The sequence below is a fragment of the Benincasa hispida genome, chromosome 4, assembly GCF_009727055.1.
Source record: "Benincasa hispida cultivar B227 chromosome 4, ASM972705v1, whole genome shotgun sequence".
Lineage (NCBI taxonomy): Eukaryota > Viridiplantae > Streptophyta > Magnoliopsida > Cucurbitales > Cucurbitaceae > Benincasa > Benincasa hispida.
Window position 1 is genome coordinate 20,088,596 of NC_052352.1, and position 23,663 is coordinate 20,112,258.

Sequence of the window (23,663 nt, forward strand, 5' to 3'; positions counted from 1 at the left end):
CGAAATAAACATGCCTATAAGTACAAATACAAACTTAGATAAACTTACAAGTTCAGGTTAATTAAAGTCCTGAAAGAAAATAAAGGAGGAAATCACGGGGGCGGCGGCGGCGGTGGGTATCCACGATATATAGATAGCATTCAAATAAAAGCAGATACAATGCAGAAGGAAAGATTAGACTAATCATCATAGACGTAATATTCAATAGTGCATCATCAGTACAAAATAATGTGGGTCAATTTTAAAAATTCATAGCAAAAGCCTGAGCCGCTGAGAATCTCAAAATGGCTACATTGCTCAACTGTGGCGAGTGGTTGTCAAAAATAAAGGATCAAACCTACAGGAAAGCTTGTGGAGGAACGAAGAAAAGAAAGAACTTCCTTCCAGAGAAGAGATTCAAAGATCTTCCAACTACTCATTGTAGTATCTATGTAAATTTTTCTGAACAAGTGTAAGTTAACTCGAGTAATCTTTACGAATTTGAAACTGCAACTCAGGTACTGAAAAATTGACCTGCAAAAATTAGCAATGGGGAATCAAGATAACATAACGATAGGCATTGAGGGGGACACTGCTCAAAGTAGAGCGGATTAAAAAACAGTTCAGGATATTGTTAATAGAAAATTGTTGTATTTTTTAACTTTCACCAACAACAAAAGAACATATATTTTAACTTTTTGGGCTATGTTCATGTTGACTAATTCATAAATGTTATCACTGGCACAAAAGGCATAATAACTATAAATTGAGTAAATCATGCCATATGACTTTTTTATGAGTTTAGACTTCAAGACGAATAATTGGCCATATGTAGAACTGAAGATAGTCCGTGAGCTTAATGCCTGAAAACTTGTTCAAGTTCAAATAAAGTATTTAAGATTGGTTACCAAAACCAGTTATTAATTAAAACGACCAAATAAACTGGAAGGAATACCAGAGAAAAAAGAATACCTTGTATCTATCTACATTAATTTATTGAATGAATAGATTGCCTCCCCACTTCAATAGTTACTTGCCAAAATATCTCCCACTGAAACCTCTGGACCTCGTTCAGCCCCTTGACGTAAGGAGCACAATGAACAAGATTAATAGGGACAATTCAAGAACAAACATAGGTTCCCCGACACGGTTAAGAATTCGTTGCCACCTGAAAGTTCAACCAGTAGAGAGCTGCTGATAAAGCCTGTTTTCATTTCAGGATCTTCATTACAATCAGAACAGAAGAGCAGATAAAGAAGCCACTGAGTAAGAAAACAATTGGATCTGAAAAAATATATCGAATTAGAACTGGCAAAACAAAGTGTGGATTGGGGGCTTGGGAAGGGACCTCCTTTATGGATACAAACCCATAGTTTCTTTATTAACAAATAATAGAACACGTTATTTTTTTATAATAGAACATGTTATTTTTTTTCCTTACAAAAATAAATATTTGTGCATATTTTGACATACTGTGAATATTACCTTACATCAAAAGAACAACCATAGATTTCATTAAAAAGACAATAGAATATCGGGGATTTTGAACTTTTGAGGATGGAATAATAAGTGACCATGGGTTTTTAGGATGGAACAATCAATGAGTGAGTGCTGGAAAACTACTTCAATTCTTCGTGTGTTGGAAAACTAAAAAAGAAAAGATAAACACTATTTTGCGTGTCGGACACATGTTGGGAGCATGACATACATGTCCGATACTGACTCTTGACCATTTTAGGAGTGTCAATGCTTTATAAGGCCTTCACATCGAAGATATAACCTTTCCCCTCCACCACTTCAATTCTTCAGTAGTTAGCATCTGATGCTAACCCTGTACCAGTGCAAGCTATTTTTTAGCTTGAAAACATTTCTTGTTCATCTAGGATTTTATTCTCTGCCCATTATACTTTGTGGTTTAGGTTGAGTGAGGATAGTGACCCAACATAAATTGATCTCTTTTTCGAGGCCATATATAGAGTTTCCACCCAAGACTTTATCCATGACATCTACCAATGACTTGAATTGTCAGTGTCACGATGTCCTTGTATGCTGCTATCTTGACATATTATATTAATGTTAGAAAATTTTCATATTGCATCTCCTTTTATGGTAGTCGAGGTCAAGCCAACATTAATGACTCTCTCCCAACTGCTTATTGGTCTGTGGCTATCCTACCAATGAAACCATGTCAAAGCCTCCCAATCCATCACAGCTGCAGCCCTTCCCAATTTTTCTTCATCCATCAGCTTTCCTAGCACTCTGATAGGCCTTAGCCTCAATTTATTTATCAACAAGCAGTGGGAGAATTTGAGAGCTTCCCTTCCTCTCCAAGATCTCATACAGAGAATAATTACAAGTAATTCAGCAAAAAAGATAATCCCCCCTCACTACCGAAAACCGTTTACATACCTCACCCCTTCCCGAGCCCCCTCTAACTAACAATATTCCATTGGACCCACACAATCTACATATTTTCCTCACACGTGTTACCGCCCTAGTAATTCAAGGCCTATCACACTTTTCCTTAAACGCTTACCCATACAGATCTTCACCTTTGAAAATTGCTATTTCCTGCCTACCTGATCTCACCTCCCCTGTTGGACTACTTCCCACTATTCTCCTGAGACATCCGAATGCTTTTTCATTGGCATTTTGTTTATGGGGAGAAAAAAAAGGTAATCGGTCTTGCACACCCTTAGTAGCTTCGCCTTCTCCCTCTTGTACCATTTCAGAATCTCTCTTCATTCTCTCTGCTACAGAGTTCAGACCCTCTAGCAAATCAATCTTCATATCCACATTATGACGCTTCAGCATTCCCACCAATGTGTATTCTAACAATAAAAGTGTAGATCCCTTTGGTATTTTTATTATCAAACATAGACTATACAATTTCTCCACGCTTACAGAAGCTTGCACTCTCTCCACATTTACCAGGTCTCTTTTCTAATCATTCTTATCCACAATGGCCATGGGAAATAGCCACGGCAATAAATTGACAATTGGTAGAGTACACATACTGCTAGTAAACAATTTGATATACTAATACAACTCGCTTTTAATTTACTTCACCTAGCTCTTACTATCACTCCTTACGTACTGATATCATAAGGGAGGCCTGAGTACTGCATTTGCATTAATAGTATCCATCCTTCTTCCACTAAGAATATTAGCCTCATAGCCTGTGGCTTCATGATGCTTTTGACAGCTTTATGGTCTTTTTTTTCTCCCTTTTTTTTTTTTTAATTTCATCAAGGACGAGAGGTAGGTCTAAAGAGTACTTTGTGTAAAATGATTGGGAGAGTGAAGCCTCCTAACAAATGCCAAATGTTTCATTGGATGTTATGCATGGAGGAGTCTATAAATGATGTTAAAAAGAGAAAAAAGACCATTCTCACTCCTAATTTATAGGTTTTGTGTGACCAAAATGAAGAATGAAATATCCATAACTTTTTTTAGTGTTCTCATCACACTTAAATAGTAAGATAAGATGTCTGGCCTATTCAATTTATAGTTCGCTCTCCCTTGTCCAGGTTAGAGCTACCTTTAGTGTGCTTCTAGGTAGTTGCCAAGTCAACGCACAAATTAAGATCATTTTTTAAAATGTCATTAGTTCTTTGTTTTAGAAGATTTCTATCACAAGATTTTAGGACTTGGAATAAGGAATAGAGATAGAAACAGATCTACCTACAACTACGTACCTTTCATCAAATGATTAATAAATCTAGCTTAACAGCTGGAGGGGGAAATTCAAAAAAAGAAAACATCGGCCATGCAGGGTACATAAGGAGAAAACTGACCAACTTGCTTTATTTGAGTCGTCAATCCCATTCTTTATTTCTTCTTCAGCAAATTCTTCTAAAATGGCACGTTGGCGTTCACTTATTTCACTAAAAATCAATGAAAGAAAACATGAATCAGTTCGTAGAGACCCTGCAGCATACTGGTCCAAAACTCTTTACAGTGAAATGCATGGAATGGAAAACAAAATGGAGCATAAGAAAATCGAAGAAAAAATATGCCTCTCATGCCTACAACGTCGGTGGATATACAATCAAAAGAAGCATGAACATTTTAAATAAGTGATGAGAAAAAGAATCCCAAGGTTAGAATCTAAATCAAGTCTCAGAGAGACCTTCAAAGCCGATGGCACCAAGGTCCTAAGACTATCACAAAAGAGAGTTGCTCTGGTCATGCTAACAGTAAAAGCCTAAACGACAAATATTCAGCCTACCTTAACTATAATAAGGGAAAAAATTAAAAGGAAATGTGAAAGGATAAGATAGAAAAGTTCTGATAAAAGGCCCTGATTCCATGTATCAATAACCTAAGTACAATCAGAAGCTAAGTGTTACTGAATCAAAATATTTTGATACATAGACAATTAAGAGTAGTAACTAGGAGACTGATCAAATTCATCACTTAAGGGTATTATTATCAATTAAGAATTTGAAAAAATAAAACTTCATTCCTTCAATTGCAAATAAGACACGCTACTCTAAAGAAGAGGACATGGTACTGGATCTCAAGGAATTGTCGCACCAACCAATTTGAAGTATGCAACTCCATCCATCTAGTAAGAGCTCACTTCAAGTGGCCACATATATTTTCATGTCACAAAATCTGATACTTTTTTTGAAAATATAAAACTGTCACAAAATCTGATACTTAAAATAATATTCTCTTGTGCATGATTCTGGACACCTCAATAATTAATAACCACTGGAATTAAAGTTTATAGTTAACGAGGGAAGAACAAGACTTTTGCCAAAAAAAAGCTTCTAGTAAAATTTGTGGACACAGACAAAGATTGTCAAAATACCAGAGTTAGTACGATGAAAAGTAGAAGATAAGCCATAACCTACGTGGGAAATTTAATACGGAATCGCACATATTGATCTCCACGATCAACAAAAAGTCCATGTTTTGGCAATCCTGGACAAGTTCCACAGTTAGGTATTTTGGCTTAAAGTGCTATGAAAAGATGGGTGAAAAGGCATACCTTTCCCTCTCAGTATTAGGAGATGTCCTGGCTGAACGCCTTTTGGTATCTGATTTAAGAATAAAAGCAACATCAAGCAAGTTTAAAGCTTTAAATTGCATTTGTCATGCTCACTATTTTTTTGGATGAAAATTAAATGTATAATAATAACTTCGAAATAGATTGATCTTCAACTTACAACATTTTCAATTTAAGGTATATTTTGATAATACAATACATCCTATACAAGTAAATTGATACCCAAAAAAAAAAAAAAAAAAAAAAAAAAAAAAAAAAACCTAGAAGTATTAGCTGCTTGCTGTCTAGGCAACTTAAGAAACAGGAACGTATACTTGCATTTTAGATGTCTTAGAGATTCCGAATTTAGGACTGAATTTGCCCCTTGTGAATGAAATATAGATTCATGCAGCTCTTCACGAATGTATCTTTCTGTTAATGCTCAAGCCAAATGTTCCAAGAAAGAGCCCCACAATGTCACAAGAGGAACCTAGATTTTTCCTTTTTTAAGAACCCCAAGCAAGATGGAAGGCCATCTACCAACATCCTGGAGAAACCATCTGGATTTTGAAAACGGAAACTTTAAGGAGTTGTTGCAATTGAAACCAATAAGGAATATGTGCCTCACAACTGACTGAGTTCTATGAGTATCAATTAAATTGGAGAGAAGAAAACTAATATGATTTTTTCCTTGAACTTTGCGAATAGTACTAATGCCATCATGAGACACCGACCTAAGAAACAACTTCCTGCCCTTGTTTCTATGACTCTTTTTTATTATTTTTTTTTTTTGATGAGAGATGTAGTATATTATTAAGAAGAGAAAGAAAGAGGTAATAACTAATGGTTGAGGAAAAACAAACCCTGGTGGGAAAAAAATATTACAAATCGTATCTCATATCCAAATTAATAAAGAAAAAGAAATATTATGATTACAAAATAACTTCTTGTGAAGGCCACCCCAGGCTGTATACAGGACAAGTACCCAAAGTGATGCAATATGGCTTATTTCTAGCCAAAGAGTTCAAAGAAAGATCGAACTCTACACCTGCAGAGAACTTTAGCATTGTCTTTAACCAATTCACTTTGCAAGTGCTGCATTGACTGCATTTGTCAGAATTAACCAAAAATGATTTGCAAGAATTGAAAATGATTAAGTCAGCACACCACAATCTGTTAGGAACCAAGATAGTATGAGATGTCTTTGTCCCACTTGTCCCACTTTGGTTAGAACGGGATGACGAATTTGGTACTTCAGTGGCTTGGCTCTCCCGCCCCAATAGCTAGCTTTTGGGGTGTGGTTCTCCAAGATGAGTAAGTACCTAACAATTTCTTATCCATGGCATTAGATAAAGTAAATCCTTCCAACTTAGACATTAAACTTTAAACAAAGCCATTCTCCTCCAGATCATAGAAATCCTATTGGAAGTCAAATCCCATCACTCTGTGAAGAACACTTAATATTACCGTAACAAGAAGTTTACGGACTCTAGAAAGGCAAGTTGAACTATAAGCCATATGTGTATCCATTCTCCACAGGTCCAACCAAAAGACGTTGGCTGTGGAGAAGCGGGACTGTAATTAGAGGCTTTAAATGAGCTTATCATACTCCAACAGGGTCTGTCTAACCCAAACTTACTCGCAACAACTGACTGTAAGTAAAGATCCCAGTGCAATACGGGAGTCCAATTGTTTTGTTTTTCTTACAATTTGGAGTTCTGTTTCTAAAAGGATTTTCAATTTCTCTCCTTACTCTATACGGTACAATTGGAATGTCATTTTGTAATTCCCTTTACTTCTCTTTAGTGCAATAATAGTCTCTTGTAAATTCTAAATATACCAGTTTTTCCTCTACACTCTGAATTTAGATTCCTTGTAGTTGCAAGCTATTTCAGAATAAAGGAAAACAACTTCATGGAAGAAAAAGAATTGATGAACATTGATTTTAAGCAATTACATTTATTTGTATCCTGCCTGACAATGTTGGAACCTCAACCTTGCCCCCAAGAATAGCCTGAAAGAGCAATTTGGAACAAATTTGATGAATATAAAATTTACATAAATATGCAAAAAGGCAATAGTTTTTAATGAATAACACACTGAAAACAATAAGTAACTAAATATTGTACAAAGAAAGTAAAACAAAATCTAGAAAGACATGAATTACAAGGGCAATATTACTGAGTCACTGGCCACTATATTTACAGAACTCAAAAAAACAAACAATTGCTGCAAAGAGACAAACATTCCAAAATCTCACAAAATAACTCCTATTTCTTTTAATAATTGAGAATGGGCACGATGGATAGTAAATATGGCTTACTACCTTTAGACAATATAAGAGAGATGTTTACTTGGAAACTCTTAATTAATAAAGTGCAATAACTTAAAAGTCGGTGGAGGAAGATCATTTCGAATTTCTAACCAGCATAAGGGTCAAATGTATAAGGTTTGAATAGTGAGAAAATATTCATTCAGAAAATGCATGACAAGTGAGCAGATTATGTTGACCGGAGGAAAACTTCCACAACTAATAAAAAGCATATCCACTCATGAAGAAATATCAATTCAAACCCTGATATGGGTTAAATTTCTCACTTGAGTGAAGCAGATATTAGAATCCACATAAATATCCACACCATCCCTCTTAAAGATACGATCTTCAGCAACCTAAAACATTGAAAAAAGAATATTAGACTAATAGGAAAAATCGTTATTCCTATATTGCTCTAGCGATTTAACATTTATGACTAAAAACACTTAAGAAAACAATTCCATTAAAAGTAAAGAGTTATTATGCAAAGAGTAAACAGTAAGACATTGCACTTGATTTAAATTGAACTCAATACTAAATTGAGATCTTTTGTACATGGCATAAGTAGAAACTTGATCGCGGAAATAATGAGAACAGAACAATTGATAAATACATTTTTTTTTAAAACAACCGAAGTCTATTATTAAGAAACCAATACAATTTAGAACTAGAAATACCGCCACAAGGAAACAAAACTACAATTGGTATGAGCTTTCTTCTAATTTGGCAAACGTGACTTCCAAGGACAAAGAATCCTGATTGTTTAGAGTCTTCCAAGTGGGGTCATCAAAGGTGAAAGGGTGAGAGATTTTGTTACCGAAAAAGAGATTTGCGATGCTGTTTTCAATTTGGGGAATCTCAAGTCTCTAGGCCCATACAGTATGACAGAGGAATTTTATAGAAAAAATCTTGGAACATTTTAAAATCCAACTTAGTAGGCGTGTTCCAAGATTTTTTTTAAAAATGGTACTATTAACAAGTGTTGCAACGAAACACACGTCTTATTCCAATGAAAAAAGACTTCTCGAGTACGTGACTTCAGACCAATCAGTTTGGTTACCTCCCTCTATAATATCATTTCTAAGGTGTTTGCTACAAGGCTTCAGAAAGTGCTCCCCTCCATTGTGTATTGAGTCTCAAGTGGCCTTTGTGGAGGGGAGGCAGATTCTCGATGCTATTTTGACAGCTTTTGAGTCCTTAGAGGAGTGGCAAGTGATTGAGAACAAAAGTGCCCTTTTGAAACTTGACCTTGAGAAGGGTTATGATAAAGTTTATTGGGCTTTCCTTGACACGATCTTGAAACTCAAGGGGTTTGGTAGTAGATGGAGGAGGTGGATTTGGGGTTGTCTTTCTACGACCAATTTCTCCATTATTATTAATGGAAGACCTTGAGGTAAAATCTTTGCTAAAAGGGGTTTGCGTCAGAGAGACCCTCTCGCTCCTTTTCTTTTCACGGTTGTGGGGGATGCCTTGAGCTGTCTTATTCAATATTGCAATGAGAGGAATATAAAAGGCTTTTCTTTTAGTAACTTGAATATTGAGATAACGCGTCTCCAATATGCAGACGACACTCTTCTCTTTTGCTCGTGGGAAGATGGCAACCTTGAGGCATGGTGGATTGTTGTGAACTTGTTTCTATTGGGTTCAAGGCTGCCACTTAATGTTGCTAAAACCTCCATAACCGGAATTAACCTTGATAGGGAGGAAGTGAATCGATACGCTACAAAATTTAGTTGCAAAGTTGATACTTTCCCTTTCACTTATTTGGACTTCCCTATTGGTGGACTCACAGTGGGGAGCAATTTAAATCGAAAGTGGACAAATGGAGAAGAATCTCTATCTCAAAGGTGGCAGGTTGAGTCTTGCTCAATCGGTTCTCAATAGTCTCCCTTGTTATTTTTTCTCTCTTATGCAAGCCCCGGTCAAAGTTATAAATAGTCTAGAAAAGATCATTAGAGACTTTGTTTGGAATGGAGGTCCTTGTAGCCAGACATCCCACCTTGTCAACTGGAACTCTACCTCCCTCCCTACTATTTATGGTGGCTTTGGTATCGGGTCTCCTCGTCAAAAAAAAAAAAAAGATCACTGCTCTTCTCATGAAATGGCCCTGGCGCTTTTGTCATGAAGAGAATGCTCTCTGGAAGCGAATTATTGTGGCTATTTATGGCTTGGATCCTTCTGGTTGGTTTACAAACATGCCTAAAAGGGGAAGAAATTCGAGGCTGTGGGCGGGAATTCTTAAACATAAAGATTTGTTTTTCAAATTTACATACTTCTTTATGGGTGATGGGAGAGCTATTCGGTTCAGGAAGGACAGTTGGTGTGATGATCAGCCCCTAGTACAGAAATTTCTTAACATCTTTTCCCTCTCCCTGAGAAAGGATGTCGTTGTGGCAGATTGTTGGATTCTACCAGTCAGCCTTGGACTTTGGGCCTTAGAAGGAGCATCCTCGATAGAGAGATGGGTGATTTGATTGCTATTTTGGAAATTCTAAACTTTTAGGCTCCTCAGAGTGGTCGTGATAGCCTCAAGTGGAACTTAGAGGCCTTTGGAAAGTTTACTACCAAGGCCACCTTTCCAAACATCGTGAAAAGCACATCCTCCTTCACTTTTCCTTTGGTGAGAATTGTTTGGAAGCTTAAAAGTCCAAATAAGGTGAAGTTCTTCCTTTGGTCCCTTGCTTATAGAAGCCTTAATACTCATGACAAACTTCAAAGGAAGCTCCAACAATCCTCCCTCAATCCTTCTATCTACTGCCTCTGTATGAAAAGTGAAGAGTTCCTTAATCACTTGTTTTTGCATTGTGACTTTACCTCTAAGGGGTGGTCCCTCCTGTTTAGAACCTTTGGTCGTGATTGCTGCCTTCCAAACAATGACAATTGGATAATTGATGGGCTCGATAGTAGAGCCTTGGGTGCTAGAGGGAAGGTCCTTTGGAGAGGCACTTCTAGATCCCTTTTGTGGTGCATTTGGAAATAAAGGAATAGGAGAACTTTTGAAGATAAGTTCGTTTCTTTTTTTTCTTTTTGGACTGTTGTTCAGCATACAGCTTCTTGGTGGTGCACAAATTACACCAAAGTCTTTTATAATTACAACCTTTCTATGATTTTTAACAATTGAAAGGCTCTTATTCAAGGAGGGGGTCGTCTCAACCCCTGCCCTTAGGTTGTTCTCTTTTGTTCTTCTTTGAATATATGTTTCTATTTCTTATTTAAAAAAAAAACAAAAGAAAAAAAAAACAGAAAAACAAAAGATATGAGCTTTCTTCTAATTCAAATCTTTTGGTGCTTTTTATTTTACAAGTAACTAAGCTTTTCCTTTTGGGTTATGGTTTTCAAACCAGAGGATCTTTCATATCAAGCTCCTCAATCCAATAGATCGCTTTACTTCAAATGGTCCCAAGGTTTTTTCATGGTGTTCTCTTTCAAAGTCTCTTGTTGATTTCTCTTTATAAAACTAGAATGTCTTTATCTTTCTATTGTAATTCTCTTTATTTATTGATTTCAATTTCACTCCCTTATGGGGTTTGTATCTTTCCTTTGAGTATTGATCTCTTTTCATTTCATCAATTTGAAAAGTTTTATTCTAGTTTAAAAAAAACCAAACGAAAAACAAAAAACAAAAACAAAACCAATGTGGGATCAAATATAAGTTAATAGACCGCAACATTCTTTCATCCCTTCAAGGAGTGCTGAGTTCTCTTGAAACAGGGAGGAGGAATGGGTGGTCACATTGAGCATGAGTTAGCAAGTCATGTGCAATTGCTTTTACAAGGACGGACATTGCTAAAGTAAGCTGAAGAAAAATGTAAGTGGTTTTTTGCCTTCAATTTAATGATCAAGTTGCCAGGATGACTTTCTCGTCCACCACTATTACCAGCTTCGGGCACACGAATGGTATCTCCAGAATCAACCCCTAACGCATTCCAAAAATTACAAACAAAATATATTTAAAAAAAAAACTATAGGGAAAAAAATCAATGCGAAGTTTCAAATGTTCTTTTGAGTTAAAAGTTGTTCTTGTAATAATACAATTGGAGAACACTGAGGAATAAAATTCTTGGGAACAATTCCAATGTAACCTATCTCCTCAAGTTTTTGGGCACCAAATTCAAGTTTAAGTCGTTGTAGTATCTCATTTTCTCTTCGGTTCAAATATAATAACTGTACAAGCCTGTTTCAATTAAGAGGGGAAAAAACCAAAACCAAAAACAAACAAACAAACAAAGTTTCCACTTTACAGAATTATAAAAATAAATTCTAATAAAAAAATTTAAATCCGATCTAACAACTCAACCTTTTGAAATATATAAAATACTCTTATCAGAAAAAGAAATAGAAAAAAGAACATTTACAAAATTGAGCTATTTCTTCTTGTTTTCTCTCGTTTTCTTTTTCACTAAATGGCCGTGCATTCTAAATTGACAACTGAAAAGTGAGAGAAATAAATTCTAATGCAATCTAATTAATATTAATTCAAGTAAGCTTTATCTAAAGTGTTGCAGTTATTCTACATAATATATCGATCATGTTTTATTTCAGTCAAAATTCAACATGATAAACAAAATCAAGTGGTGAAGACCAACCAGCAGGTATAGTAACTGTAACCTCCTTGACACCCTCTACAACCCCCATTCCCCTGCATTGCACACACAATTCCTGAAGCATACCAAAAAATGAAGAAATAAATCACTGAAAAAGGATTAGCAAGGAAGAAGGTTCAAAGAACTAAAATTTTTTAAGCATACACCAAACCTTAATGATTTGACCCGATCCTTTGCAAGTGGTGCACGTTGATGTAAACGGAGGTATAGTAACCTGATGATTAAAGTAATCAAATCTAAAAGAAAATAGCAGGACAATTGACACTGAACGGTTCCAGATTTGCAGGTAATTTATTATTTGAAGACACTTACTCTACCTAAACCTCTGCAAGTGGGGCAACTTCTTTTTGTTGCATTTACTGGATAGCCACGCCCATCTAAAACAAAGGAAAAAGGCCATATACTTAAAAGAGGAAAAAAAATGCTAAAACTCTTCTATTTCTTGGAATGAATAAACTGAGGGCAAGCACAAGGCAATAAGATAAAAATTACAATTCAAGCAATCAGCAATCATCACGATATTTAGTTAATGTCAGAACAGATTCTTCAGGACATGACTATCACATCAAACTGATATTCGCTCCATCTGAGAACTCATAGTTTTTTATTCATCAATTCAAAATTAAAACTGGTCATTTGCAAAAGAAGATTACAGGGGAAGGAAAAAAAATGTGTGTGTGTGTGTGTGTATTCTTCCTTTGCACAAGTAAGAAACACTAATGTATCCGGAGTCTAAATATAGAAGAATTTCGATACTTCAATTTCTATGTTTAGTATGATAACAGAGATTGCTTTATGGCTTCCAACAGCCATCCAATTAACAACAGCCATCCAATTAATAGGCTCTCCATAAAATTCTCGGTATCATTAAGATGCAATAAAAGTTATCTTGTGTGTGTGTGTGTGTATCTATATAACACGACTTGACATTTGCAGACAACTAGCCATACTCACAGCAAGAATCACAGGGAACAAAAGCATCAAAGGACAAATGCTTTGTGCATCCTTTTGCAGCTTCCGTAAAAGATAATGACAGGTCAACCTACAAAATATCAAACATTTACATGGTTTGCATTAGAAATTTTGGAGAATTGAGTAAAATAAAAATTGGGGATAAACTAAGAACCTGAATATCTGAGGCAAAACGGCTGGTCTCATGTTCAAAGATCTGTGAAGCATCAAATTACTTTAGAACTTCCAAATCAATTGATGAGTAAGAAAAGGAGATTAAAAGCAAAGTACCTCAGAGAAAATCTTTTGAAATGAGTCAGAAAAATGGGTTCGATAAGTATAGCTAAACCCCTCTGTGCCACCAGCACCAAACCCTACATTTTCAAATTCTCCACCACGTCTCTTCAGCCACATAGATACACAGTATAAACATGTCAGTAAAAAGAAAACAGCTATCTGCACTTATCTCAGTCATGGTTAACAAAAAAAGAAACCAATGAGAAAGAAAAAAATATAGCACAAGCAGCAGAAGCGAAATATTTCTCTAGTAATTTAGGGGTTGCCACCTGGTCATATTGGGATCTCTTCTCAGAATCCTGCAGAGTCTGAAATTCCCAAAAAGAGGATAAATGAATCCGCTGTAGGTATTATACAAACAACAGATTTGGAAGACTCAAAACCAGTGACACCTACAAACCTCATAGGCTTCTCTTATCTCCTGAAATTTCCTCTTGGCAGAAGGATTGTTCTTATTTGCATCCGGATGATACTTTTTCGCCAACTGCAGAAGATAATCGATAACTTTTAGAAAGTGAACATGAAGAATGAAGCATCTCTTGAAAAGAAAGCGCATATAATAGGTGACAAAAAATGTAGCCAACAACACGGAGAATTCACATCAATCTTATTAGGTATTTTCAACCAGAAATCTTTCTGAAACTATATTTCTTCCTTTTTCACATGTCTTGGAGCATTATATCCTAAACTGATAGTGTTTCTTTTTCATATGACTTAAGCAAGCTATTCCAAAGCTTACTGATCGAACCAAGAACTATGTACCAAATAAAGAAGTTATTCATAAAGAAGGGAAGGCATAAGAAGGCTGCAAGAACACATAGATTCTCGAGTGAGCCTGGAAGAAAGAAAGATGAGATAGTTTTGCACAGTGTAAGAATACTCAATTCAAGTGATCATGCCAATGCATCACCATTACACATATAGTGTAACGAAGGTATAGGCAAATAAGAATAAGTGAGAAGTGTCCGTTTTTAGTACATAACATTTTCATAAAAATTTGTTAAGTTTTCTTCATTGAAATTATTTATAGAATTTTAGTATAAATTTTGCATGCTATCAAGACTAAATTTGGATATGACTAAATAAATTTTCTATAAAATACAATATAAAATATTTTAAAACTAAAACTTTTTTTTTTTTTAATATCCGTAAGTGTCCAGGCCAACTTATGCACACCTCGACTAATCTCATAGGACAACTTACTTAACCTTACAACATTTGGGTGTCAAAGAAACTCGTAGAATATTAAATCTTAGGTAGGTGGCCACCATGGACCTTTTAGCTCTTGATCAAGGAGATATTCTCTAATTTACCACTAGATCAACCCATGATGGTTAGTTAAAACTAGAACTCAAACGAGTATTTTTTGAACTTTGAATAAAGATCAAGACTAAAACAAAGCATGTATAAAAGTTTACAAACCCATAGAAATCAGCTATTGATGAATATAATGCATAAAACACAATAATACAAGACATTTGCTTCTCACATTGAAGGCAATGGCATAGTTGCGAGGGACGTTTGAAATTATAGAGAACATAAGCTAATAGAGTAGCAACTTTGACAAAAACACACATATATGTAGAGGAGAAAACTTATGTAAGGAAGAAAAAAAAAGGAAAAATTACAAGAAGTTGCAATCACATCCCCCTCATATCCGATTTCATTAATCCACTCACCGCATGGTATGCCTTTTTAATCTCTTCTCGACTGGCATTGTGTTGAACCCCCAGAATTTCATAGTAATCTCGTTCGATAGAGTGACATGAGCCTAGAGACATGTATACAATGATAAGGTCCAAATGAGCAAGTCTTCAATATTACAGTACATATCCGGATTGTACAGTTTTCGGGGCTCGAGGTGAAGGAAGAGAAGGAAACACCTGTGGCGTGTATGAAACATCTACTCGCTGGTAATGCTGTGGCAAAATCAGTAGATTTCCCGACGGCAGAAGGAAATGCTTGCAACGCTGATTCACATTTAGAACCCGAAAAAGCAAAGCAACAAAACAGAAAATAAAGTTCAGATGTTCAGGACAAAAAGGAATGGAAGAGAAAGAAAATGAGTTGCTTCAAAGAGTGTTAGTAACTGCGAAATAGTGAGCTCATCAATCGTTCAGCTGAAGATGGAGACCAAGGAATTACCTCGGGTACATGAAAAAAGCTGACGTAACGATGAAACTTTTCCGAGCGGGAGTCGTGGATCAATGGACGACTCTACGCCTACAGATGAAAGTAATTGCCGCCGGCACTATACTTAATAGTATTAGACAGCGTTGATAAAGAGAACCGATGAAGACAATTGATCACAAATACTAATACGTATAAACTCACCAGCCCTAGCCAGCCGAGGCGTTTCATAACGAAGCAAAATCGCAGGAAACGCGCAGAAATGCAATAACTAATCACCAAAACTTCAATGTATTGAGCAATCAGAACTGCATCACCGTATAAATAATTAGATGCTAATGTGAGAGAAGACTAATTGAATAAACTCGAACGACGGAAATGAAACTAATTCGCCGGTTGCCGGTCGCCGGCAAAGCACGATGCTCAGTACTCCCACGGACCGGGCCTTTGCATCTTCTCGCTCAATAATTGTATGGGGATCGGGTTTTTGGGGTTCAAGTCATAAAGAAGAAATATCGAACGGCGCTGATTAACAAGGTGTTAAGCCGCTGGTTTAGGGCAAAATTTATACCGTCGGTTTTTCTGGACCCACAAAAGGGACGACCATGATATTGCTTCGCGCCAATGCGCAAGCAAAGCAATCAATGACGCGGTGGCTCCGCGCATCGGAGGTAGCTGCTCGAACAGAATCGGTGATGAAGGCGCCTCTCCGCTCCGGCACCGAACGGTATGTTTTGTACTTTTACCTCTCTGTTTTCCTTGCTATCATTACAAGAACTCCGAGTTTCATCCTTTCATTGTCCTCTTTTGGTCTGAAACAAAGAATTGTTGATTCTATAAATATAGAATTCACTTCCTTTTCCAAGCATGGAAGCCTATATCGTCACTTACTTCGCCAGTCGACTCTTTGAGCAACATTTCTGCTGTATCTCCCAAAACCCTACAAAACAGTGTCGACGATGGAAACTCCAAGCAGGAATTTATGAAGCTCAAGTTACCTCGGAGTAGTGTGAGCACCGTGCTTCAGAGTGGGAAATGTGAAGCTCAAAGGACCTCAATCACTAAGCTCCGGCGTGTTGTCAAGAAGCTCTACACATCGAAGCGCTTTGAGCGTGCGCTAGAGGTTGGCAACTAACAATTTGGAAATTGAAATTTCTTACTTCCTTTTGTATGCCATTTGAAGAATAGAATCAAGATAAAAAAAAGTATTGCATCTCACTATTTAATTCATAGATTCCTGTTACATGTAGAAATGCATTATGCAATATATTCTTACATTCAGGTACTAATGTTGATGGAAACTCGAGATAATTTGCGTATGTCCCCGGCTGAACATGCTCTCAGATTGGAATTGACAATCAAAGTGCACGGTGTACTGAAAGCTGAAGAGTACTTCAATCAATTGCCCACCATAGCCTCTCAGAAAGCTTCATCTCTGCCTCTTCTTCATGGTTATGTCAAAGGGAGAAACACTGAAAAAGCGGAAGCTTTCATGGTGAAGCTAAGGGACTTGGGACTGGTTGTGAACCATCATCTTTACAATGAGATGATGAAACTGTATGTGGCCACATCTCAAAATGAGAAAGTTCCTCTTGTTATAAGGGATATGAAGCAAAATCAAATACAGAGAAATGTTCTCTCTTACAACCTTTGGATGAATGCTTGCAGTGAGGTATATGGGGTTGGGTCCGTGGAGTTAGTGTTTGAAGAAATGCTGACTGATAAGAATGTTCAAGTGGGATGGAGCACTCTGTCTACTCTGGCTAAAGTTTATATACAGGAAGACCTTGTTGACAAAGCGTTTGCAGCCTTAAAAGATGCAGAGAAGAAGCTATCCCCATGTAATAGGCTTGGATATTTCTTCTTAATCACATTATACGCCTCTTTGAAGGATAAGAAGGGAGTTTCTCGAGTTTGGAGAGCTAGTAAAGCTGTAAGTGGCAGACCCACTTGTGCTAATTACATGTGTATATTGCTGTGTTTGGTGAAGGTAGGAGACATCGATGAGGCAGAGAAAGTATTTAAGGAATGGGAGTTGAATTGTCGTAACTATGACATTAGAGTTTCCAATGTTCTTTTGGGTGCATATGTGAGAAATGGATTGTTAGAGAAGGCCGAGTCATTGCATATGCACACACTGGGAAGAGGTGGTAGTCCAAATTATAAGACATGGGAGATTCTCATGGAGGGGTGGGCGAGAAACCAACAAAACGTGGACAGAGCTATTAGTTTTTTGAGAAAGATTTTGCTTGGTTGAACTGTCACTGTTTAAGTCTGTCACTCCCTTTTATTGTCCATCCAATCACCATGGATAAAGCATTAATCACTATCTTAAATGTTGATGGTTTGATGTCTCGTTCTACAATTCTTCAACTCAAAAAGTTTAACTTCTATAATGACCGACATTATTTTGAGAATCATCTAGTGTGGGAATCTCAAAATTATGAGTCATCGACCTTTCTGATTTTGTGCTTGTACATTAACGGGGAGGCTTCTAGCATCCTTCAAAAATGTTGCCAACTCAGATGCTGAAAATCGGGCAAATAAAGACCTCATAAGTCTCCTGTACTTAATTGTGATATTCTCCTTTCCATCTTGGTTGAATCCAACACAAAAGGGATTGTGGACCAAATCAACCAATCTACGGTTTCACTAAAGTTGGAAACTCTATCGATACAATTAATGAGCTAGCACTTTCTATGGGACGATCTATGCAATCTTTTTCATTTTGTCATGGAGATGGGAATCACGGAACTCACCCTATAACATGTGTTGCAATTGGTTTTGAAAATCTCGGTATATTTTGAAATTTTGTTTTTCACAGTTGGTTGTTGAATGTTGTAAATTGAGTTATTATTACCGATTTCTACCGGCTCGACATCATGTTAAGTTGAGTTTAACTTCGAAACAAGAATGGATATCATGAAGATTAGATAGCTGTGCTAAACGGCAGTCGGGGATGCGATTGATACGAATACAAATCAATTACTACGTATGTATCCGGTAGAGTGTCTTCATGTGCCGTCAATCTGTTGGTAAAGTTTATATTACTGATAAGCATAGTTTGGTATGAAAAGCCTGCCTCTTCGTTATGGTTTTTACATTACCCCAAGTGCAGCTGCAAAATATGTTGAACAGCTGAGAATTAATTTACTGGGCATTTCAAGTATCTTCAGAGTCCCTGCTTATTTTACTGTACGGAAAACTACCTGAAATTCATCGCGGCCATCTTCTTTTTTGAACATTTATTTAAGAATGAAAAAAAAAAAAAAAAAAAACCTCAACAATTTGAGAATACATGCACCTGAAATTTCTCAAATTCAAAATCTTCCATTCATGGTCTAAAATGTCTGTAACATAAGAAACAATTATGTCGATATAGCATTGCCTCAATCAGGATTCACATCACATATTTCACATGTTTCATTATTCAATCTCTGAAAGTTACATCCTTGCCACATGGAACACAGCATACACCACACTGTAACCAAATTTTGTCAAGTTTATTAATGTTGATAACTTAGCTTTAGTGACTACGTACCAATAATCTCTATGATCATTTTAGTGCTGCCAGTGCCGTTTTAACGTTTCGTGATATCCGATCATGCACCGGTTCCTGCAGAAAACCGGAAAATAGTTATATAATCAACCAAATAGTTGAGATACAATTAATACTAACAGACCAATTTTATTATGAAATCTATCTACCTCTGACAATGGCACCTCAAATTTGGATTTGGTTATCGTCTCGTACAAGAAGATATATCTGCCATCATGAACAATAATGTCGAGTCATTTGTGAGGAATGGATCACAAACTACAGTTGACAAGTCATAAAAGTCCAAGAAACAGAGAAGTCTTTTGCAACTCAGTCCCCAAAGTCTGAGAATATTACAGAATGTAGCTTGTTCTCCTTGCTATTAATTATATTTGTATAAATGAAAAGATCAAGTAAGGTCAAGCAGAATAAAATACATACCGCCATGACAGTTCACGGACAAGCTCTTCAGGAGCATCAGGGAGAACCTGAACTCCCCACAATGGCAAACTATTAATAATTGATAATTTAACTTGAATAGTAGAAGAGAAAATATCAAGACTATACCTCATCTTCATATGGGTTGCAATTATCTTTGAACCACAGCCTCAAGAATTCCTATACAGATAATATAGGTCAGTTCACTAATAGGACATGTTTCATAACATCTGAGTAATACCAAAAGAAAACACACCTTGTCAACATTTTCAGGTTCAAGGCCATTTTGAAAGCGTTCCTCATAGGACTGTGCAATCCAGTATCTGCTCGAATCAGGTGTATGCACCTTCAATTGCAAGTAGGGAAAGAATCATCCCTTGTAGTAACAACTTAAATATTTGCACAGATTAACAATATATGTGAAGTCTAAAAAAGAATTAAAAAATGATATTAAGACTATTGAACCTCATCAATTAAAAGAATGGATCCATCCTCTCCCTTTCCAAACTCATACTTTGTGTCAACCAGTATCATACCATGCTCCAAAGCCACTTTCTGAAATATCAGATTGAAGAATGTTAAACTTACTTCTTTGGACAATATGGATTTTTTTCCTTTTTCATTTTTTCATAACAACTTTAATGATAGAATAAAGAGCATAAAATAAAAATCACGGCCACACAAAGGAACTTAAGTAAAGAAAGAGGTTCTAGCTTCGTAAAATAGTGCCTATAGAGTAGTTACAAAAATCTCCGAGATCACGAGGGACCACATGTAAATAGTGCCTATTCTACGAAAGATAATGTGCATATTGAAAAATAAATTCAAGGGCCAATTAGATTGCTCAATCAAACTTTCTGCACAATAGTGAGCACCAAAATGCAGAATCATGAAGGCCAAACTGTAAACAGGTATCAGGCAGAATTCTTGCGAAAACATCAACTCCAATTAATTTGTCTCAAGCAGAAAGATGGAAACTATAACAAAACAAAATTACCTGCCCATAATCGAACAAGCTTAAAGCCTTCCTACTTGCTTCATCATAATCAACTTGACTCATCAGCCCCCTGTCAATGATCTGCCAAACTAGCATGTCAGTAAACTACAAAAGTAATCCGACTGGAACCATATATTAAATAACATATAAATAAGCTAATTAAAAAAAATATATTTTTTTTTTTTTTTAAAAAAAAAAAGCTCATCAGTTCATAACAGTATACCTCATCTGGTGTCACAGGAACGTCATGAGAAGCAGCCTTGGTTGTTGGAGTAAGTATATTGGAAGAGAGCTTTTGATTTTTAACCAAGCCTGTTATAGTCTAGAGGCTATTAGCCTATTACATGGATCAATTAGCAAAAAGTTCAAAGGGGAAGAAACATACCATCTGGAAGAACATTTCCACAGTAGTTTCGCACCCCGTTCTTGTACACCGTCCATAATGATGTATCAGTGCTTCCAGTGACAAATCCTCTAACTATAATCCAGAAATGGAGCTTACTTTTACGGATATGTGGGCAACGATGTCAACAAAACAGAGGGCAAAATGTCTTCATTTTCCAATTGAGACTAACCATATTACATCAGGGAACCATGGGAACGCATCCATTTACAAATATATAAAAGGAACATGAAGATTAGACATCTCATTGTCGAATCCTATAATATGCTTCCCGGAAGATCACTAATTATATAAACAACTTCAACACATAATATCTTTCCTCCTGGTAACTGGGAAGAGTTGCAACATTGTCAGTTGCTTCCCTGTTTTATTCCATAGTCAGCAAACAAAACATCCTTCCCTTAAGGTTTTCTGTCCTATATTTCTTCATCTGTTTTTTTTTTTTTTTCCTTTTAATACACATTGCAGAAGTTCTATAATTGTTAATGCTCAATTCAGTCCAATGGAAAGGATACTAAGAATTCCTTAATGACTCACCAACAAATTCAACGGGAAAAACTGAACACTTTTTTGCAATCGTGACATTTTTATCGGGGACTGACACAACTGCATTTGAAGTGATGTGCTGTGTTCTGTCAAACCACCATAAGCTGGTCTCATTTAGAACCTGAAAGATGCAGAACCAAAAACAACAGAGGCCCAAAAATTAAAATACTAAGAACTAATCGTTACCCATCTAACCATATACAACGAATTCCCAATCCCAACGATGGTTTTGCCTCATATTCAGTAAGGAACCTCCATACCTGACACTTAAAGGGTATGGAAGCAAGAACTCTATCGAACGCACTCTGTCGATCAGTTGTAACCAAAATAAGATAATCCCCATAGTCATATATATCTCTCACCTGCACAGTGGGAAACACTAGTAAAATCGGTATGTTTCAGTCACTACAAAAGAGTTCTTCCATCTCGCCTTTTTTTGGTTAATCAGTTCTTCTCCAGCAACTAAAAAGGAAACAGACATCACACACTCAAAAATGAAAAAGGGAACCTTATTTCGATTCAGCTAAAGATCACCTTGCCCCTGGTTTTGGACTTAATCCCAGGAACGGTCAAGTGGAGATTCGTCTCAGATAGGCAGTTGGACAAAGATTTGTCAATGGCGCCGACAACCTCCTCTCTGCGATCCCCTTTGATTAAAGCATCCAAGGATACGTTACGCGGCGAGTCTTGACGGTGGGTCAGGCTCGCCTTCGCCGGAGACGAAGAAGAGGCGGCAGAGAGCATCCTCAGCCTCGTTTTCCCTTTGCTGAGAGAGGCTGAAGTGAAAGACGAAATGGAAAAAGGGATCTTGATGGCGGGGGTTTTCGCAGTGTTGACACCGGTCATAGGGGGAGTCATTTTCCTCTCGAGGTGATCGGCCGCCGTTTTGGTTCGAAAGTCGGCGAATTTATATGATTGCGTAGAGCTGGAGAACGAAGCTCGTCTTCCGTGGGGATCCGACCTTCTGGGCTTGCCGATGGACCGGAAGATGGCCCAACGGATCGAGTATTGAACCGTTGTGTGGCCATTGGAAATGGAGAAAAATTTTCTAGCACTAGGTGGTTGTAGTTGGAGTGTTCAAATGCCCCGAGCAATTTGGGGTATTCAACCCAAATTATAAAAATGGATTGGGTTAGTTTTATTTTTTGATTAAATTGGATTGGATTTTTTCTGTTTCTCTTAGATTGGATTGGGTCTAATGTTGAATAAAAAAATTTTGAGTCAACCCAACCCAAATTACATATATATTAGTATATATATATATACTTCTTTTAGAATTGATGCATTTGTAAATTCTTTATGTTTCTTTTAAAGAATGTTTAGTTTTGTATAAAGTTTGTAATAGATATTATAAATATTTGATATGTAAGAATTTAGTTTTATGAGATTTTTTTATTAGATATGTATGTAGATAAATTAAAGTATTTTAAATTAAGAAGAAAATAATAATAAACCAACAACCCAAACCAAAATTTAAGGGTTTGGTTGGGTTCGGTTGGAGACCATGTTTGGGTGTTGTCAACTTGACCAACACGAATTTTTGGGTTGGTTTAAAATAACGCCACAAACCAACTCAACCCAACCTATAGTTGTAATGCAACAAAAAAATGGAAAAAAAATCAAACTAAACTACTAGTTTGGTTTGGATTGAGAAAAAAATTCTGTCAAAAATCCTTCTCGTTCAACCATAAAAACACCATAGTGAGAGCTTGGATCTCTTGTGAAAGAAGAGAAGTTCCATTGTTCAATATTTGAGTGAAGTAGTCATCATTATAACCAGAAGAAGCAAGACATTACACACCACGACTTGATTCTCTATTCCTTTCTTTATCTTAAAGTGTATTTGTGTTGTATTGTTAACATTGAAAAGTTCAAAGTCTGCAATATGAATACATATTTATTCCATCCTTTGTTCATTTTCTCCATCATTATCTTGAGTAGCTAAATTACCTTATAGGTTGATAAGCATACAACCAGTACGAACTAAGCAACAAAAAAATTGTGTGATCAACTTGTTTTATGTATGTCTACTGTCGTCACTTGAATGAATCGAAAGATTATTCTAAATAAATTGAATCTAGGTTTGAAAGAACTCAAATTTAGAACTCATAAAACAAGAGGAGATGCTCCTTAGAAATAAGTACATCTTTTACATATTGTAGTCATCGCATGCATCTTAGAGATAGGATAGTGTGGCTAGATACACTAAGAAATGTTGGTCATAATATCAAATGCATTGCTTGAACGCATGATTCATATAGTTGCTTAGAAAATGTTGGTGAAAATTCTTCCCAACTCTATCATCATATATCAGTATCCAACAACCACCGCTCACACTATTTCACTTAAAGCACAACCTTCGTCGCATAAAGTTTAGAGTTAGAATAATACCAAAAATTGAACATTTGAGTGAACATTTCATTTCCATTAAGATCAGAGTATTAGTTTCATCGCACACTTGTAAACAATT

The 23,663-nt window shown here is 36.4% G+C and overlaps 3 protein-coding genes across 8 annotated transcripts; 1 reads left to right on the forward strand and 2 right to left on the reverse strand.

Annotated features, from left to right (window-relative positions):
• Positions 1 to 160: 160 nt before the first annotated feature.
• On the reverse strand, positions 161 to 15,984 carry LOC120075604 (chaperone protein dnaJ 1, mitochondrial). Of its 6 annotated transcripts, XR_005481368.1 has the most exons (21): positions 15,843 to 15,984; positions 15,476 to 15,579; positions 15,287 to 15,392; positions 15,025 to 15,111; positions 14,821 to 14,912; positions 13,542 to 13,625; positions 13,411 to 13,449; positions 13,136 to 13,246; positions 13,020 to 13,061; positions 12,848 to 12,935; positions 12,206 to 12,270; positions 12,045 to 12,107; positions 11,876 to 11,948; positions 11,114 to 11,205; positions 7,574 to 7,645; positions 6,933 to 6,989; positions 4,979 to 5,027; positions 4,842 to 4,911; positions 3,777 to 3,866; positions 952 to 1,147; positions 161 to 513 (listed from the first exon to the last, which is right to left on the reverse strand). XR_005481368.1 is itself a non-coding variant. In XM_039029152.1 (19 exons), the coding sequence occupies exons 1-19, from the start codon at positions 15,500 to 15,502 to the stop codon at positions 1,156 to 1,158; spliced, it is 1,335 nt and encodes a 444-aa protein (XP_038885080.1). In that variant the 5' UTR covers positions 15,503 to 15,611; the 3' UTR covers positions 1,006 to 1,155. The 6 variants fall into 6 exon arrangements, 3 of the variants coding, with proteins under 3 accessions (XP_038885080.1, XP_038885081.1, XP_038885079.1); XM_039029152.1 differs by lacking the exons at positions 161 to 513; positions 15,843 to 15,984 and having other exon boundaries at positions 1,006 to 1,183; positions 15,476 to 15,611; XM_039029153.1 differs by lacking the exons at positions 161 to 513; positions 15,843 to 15,984 and having other exon boundaries at positions 1,006 to 1,263; positions 15,476 to 15,611.
• On the forward strand, positions 15,849 to 18,092 carry LOC120075607 (pentatricopeptide repeat-containing protein At5g27460). Its single transcript, XM_039029155.1, has 3 exons — positions 15,849 to 15,998; positions 16,118 to 16,394; positions 16,554 to 18,092. The coding sequence occupies exons 1-3, from the start codon at positions 15,877 to 15,879 to the stop codon at positions 17,526 to 17,528; spliced, it is 1,374 nt and encodes a 457-aa protein (XP_038885083.1). The 5' UTR covers positions 15,849 to 15,876; the 3' UTR covers positions 17,529 to 18,092.
• A 489-nt stretch (positions 18,093 to 18,581) lies between these two features.
• LOC120075606 (phosphoribosylaminoimidazole-succinocarboxamide synthase, chloroplastic) lies at positions 18,582 to 22,236 on the reverse strand. The gene is given in 13 exon segments (XM_039029154.1): positions 18,582 to 18,887; positions 18,980 to 19,037; positions 19,251 to 19,297; positions 19,377 to 19,427; positions 19,504 to 19,593; positions 19,713 to 19,802; positions 20,245 to 20,325; positions 20,468 to 20,556; positions 20,630 to 20,722; positions 21,185 to 21,314; positions 21,454 to 21,555; positions 21,728 to 22,074; positions 22,077 to 22,236. Coding segments are annotated over 13 exon segments (1,383 nt in total). The 5' UTR covers positions 22,222 to 22,236; the 3' UTR covers positions 18,582 to 18,827.
• Positions 22,237 to 23,663: the final 1,427 nt, after the last annotated feature.

Coding starts and splice junctions, on each gene's coding strand:
- LOC120075604 (XM_039029151.1), bottom strand. CDS start 15,502: ATGAAACGCCTCGGCTGGCTAGGGCTG. Junction 12,108..12,205: donor CTTGCAGAGGTTTAGGTAGA/GTAAGTGTCTTC, acceptor TTTAATCATCAG/GTTACTATACCTCCGTTTAC. Junction 7,646..11,113: donor ACTTGATCATTAAATTGAAG/GCAAAAAACCAC, acceptor TCAATGTTTTAG/GTTGCTGAAGATCGTATCTT.
- LOC120075607 (XM_039029155.1), top strand. CDS start 15,877: ATGATATTGCTTCGCGCCAATGCGCAAGCAAAGCAATCAATGACGCGG. Junction 15,999..16,117: donor CTCCGCTCCGGCACCGAACG/GTATGTTTTGTA, acceptor CTATAAATATAG/AATTCACTTCCTTTTCCAAG. Junction 16,395..16,553: donor GCTTTGAGCGTGCGCTAGAG/GTTGGCAACTAA, acceptor TCTTACATTCAG/GTACTAATGTTGATGGAAAC.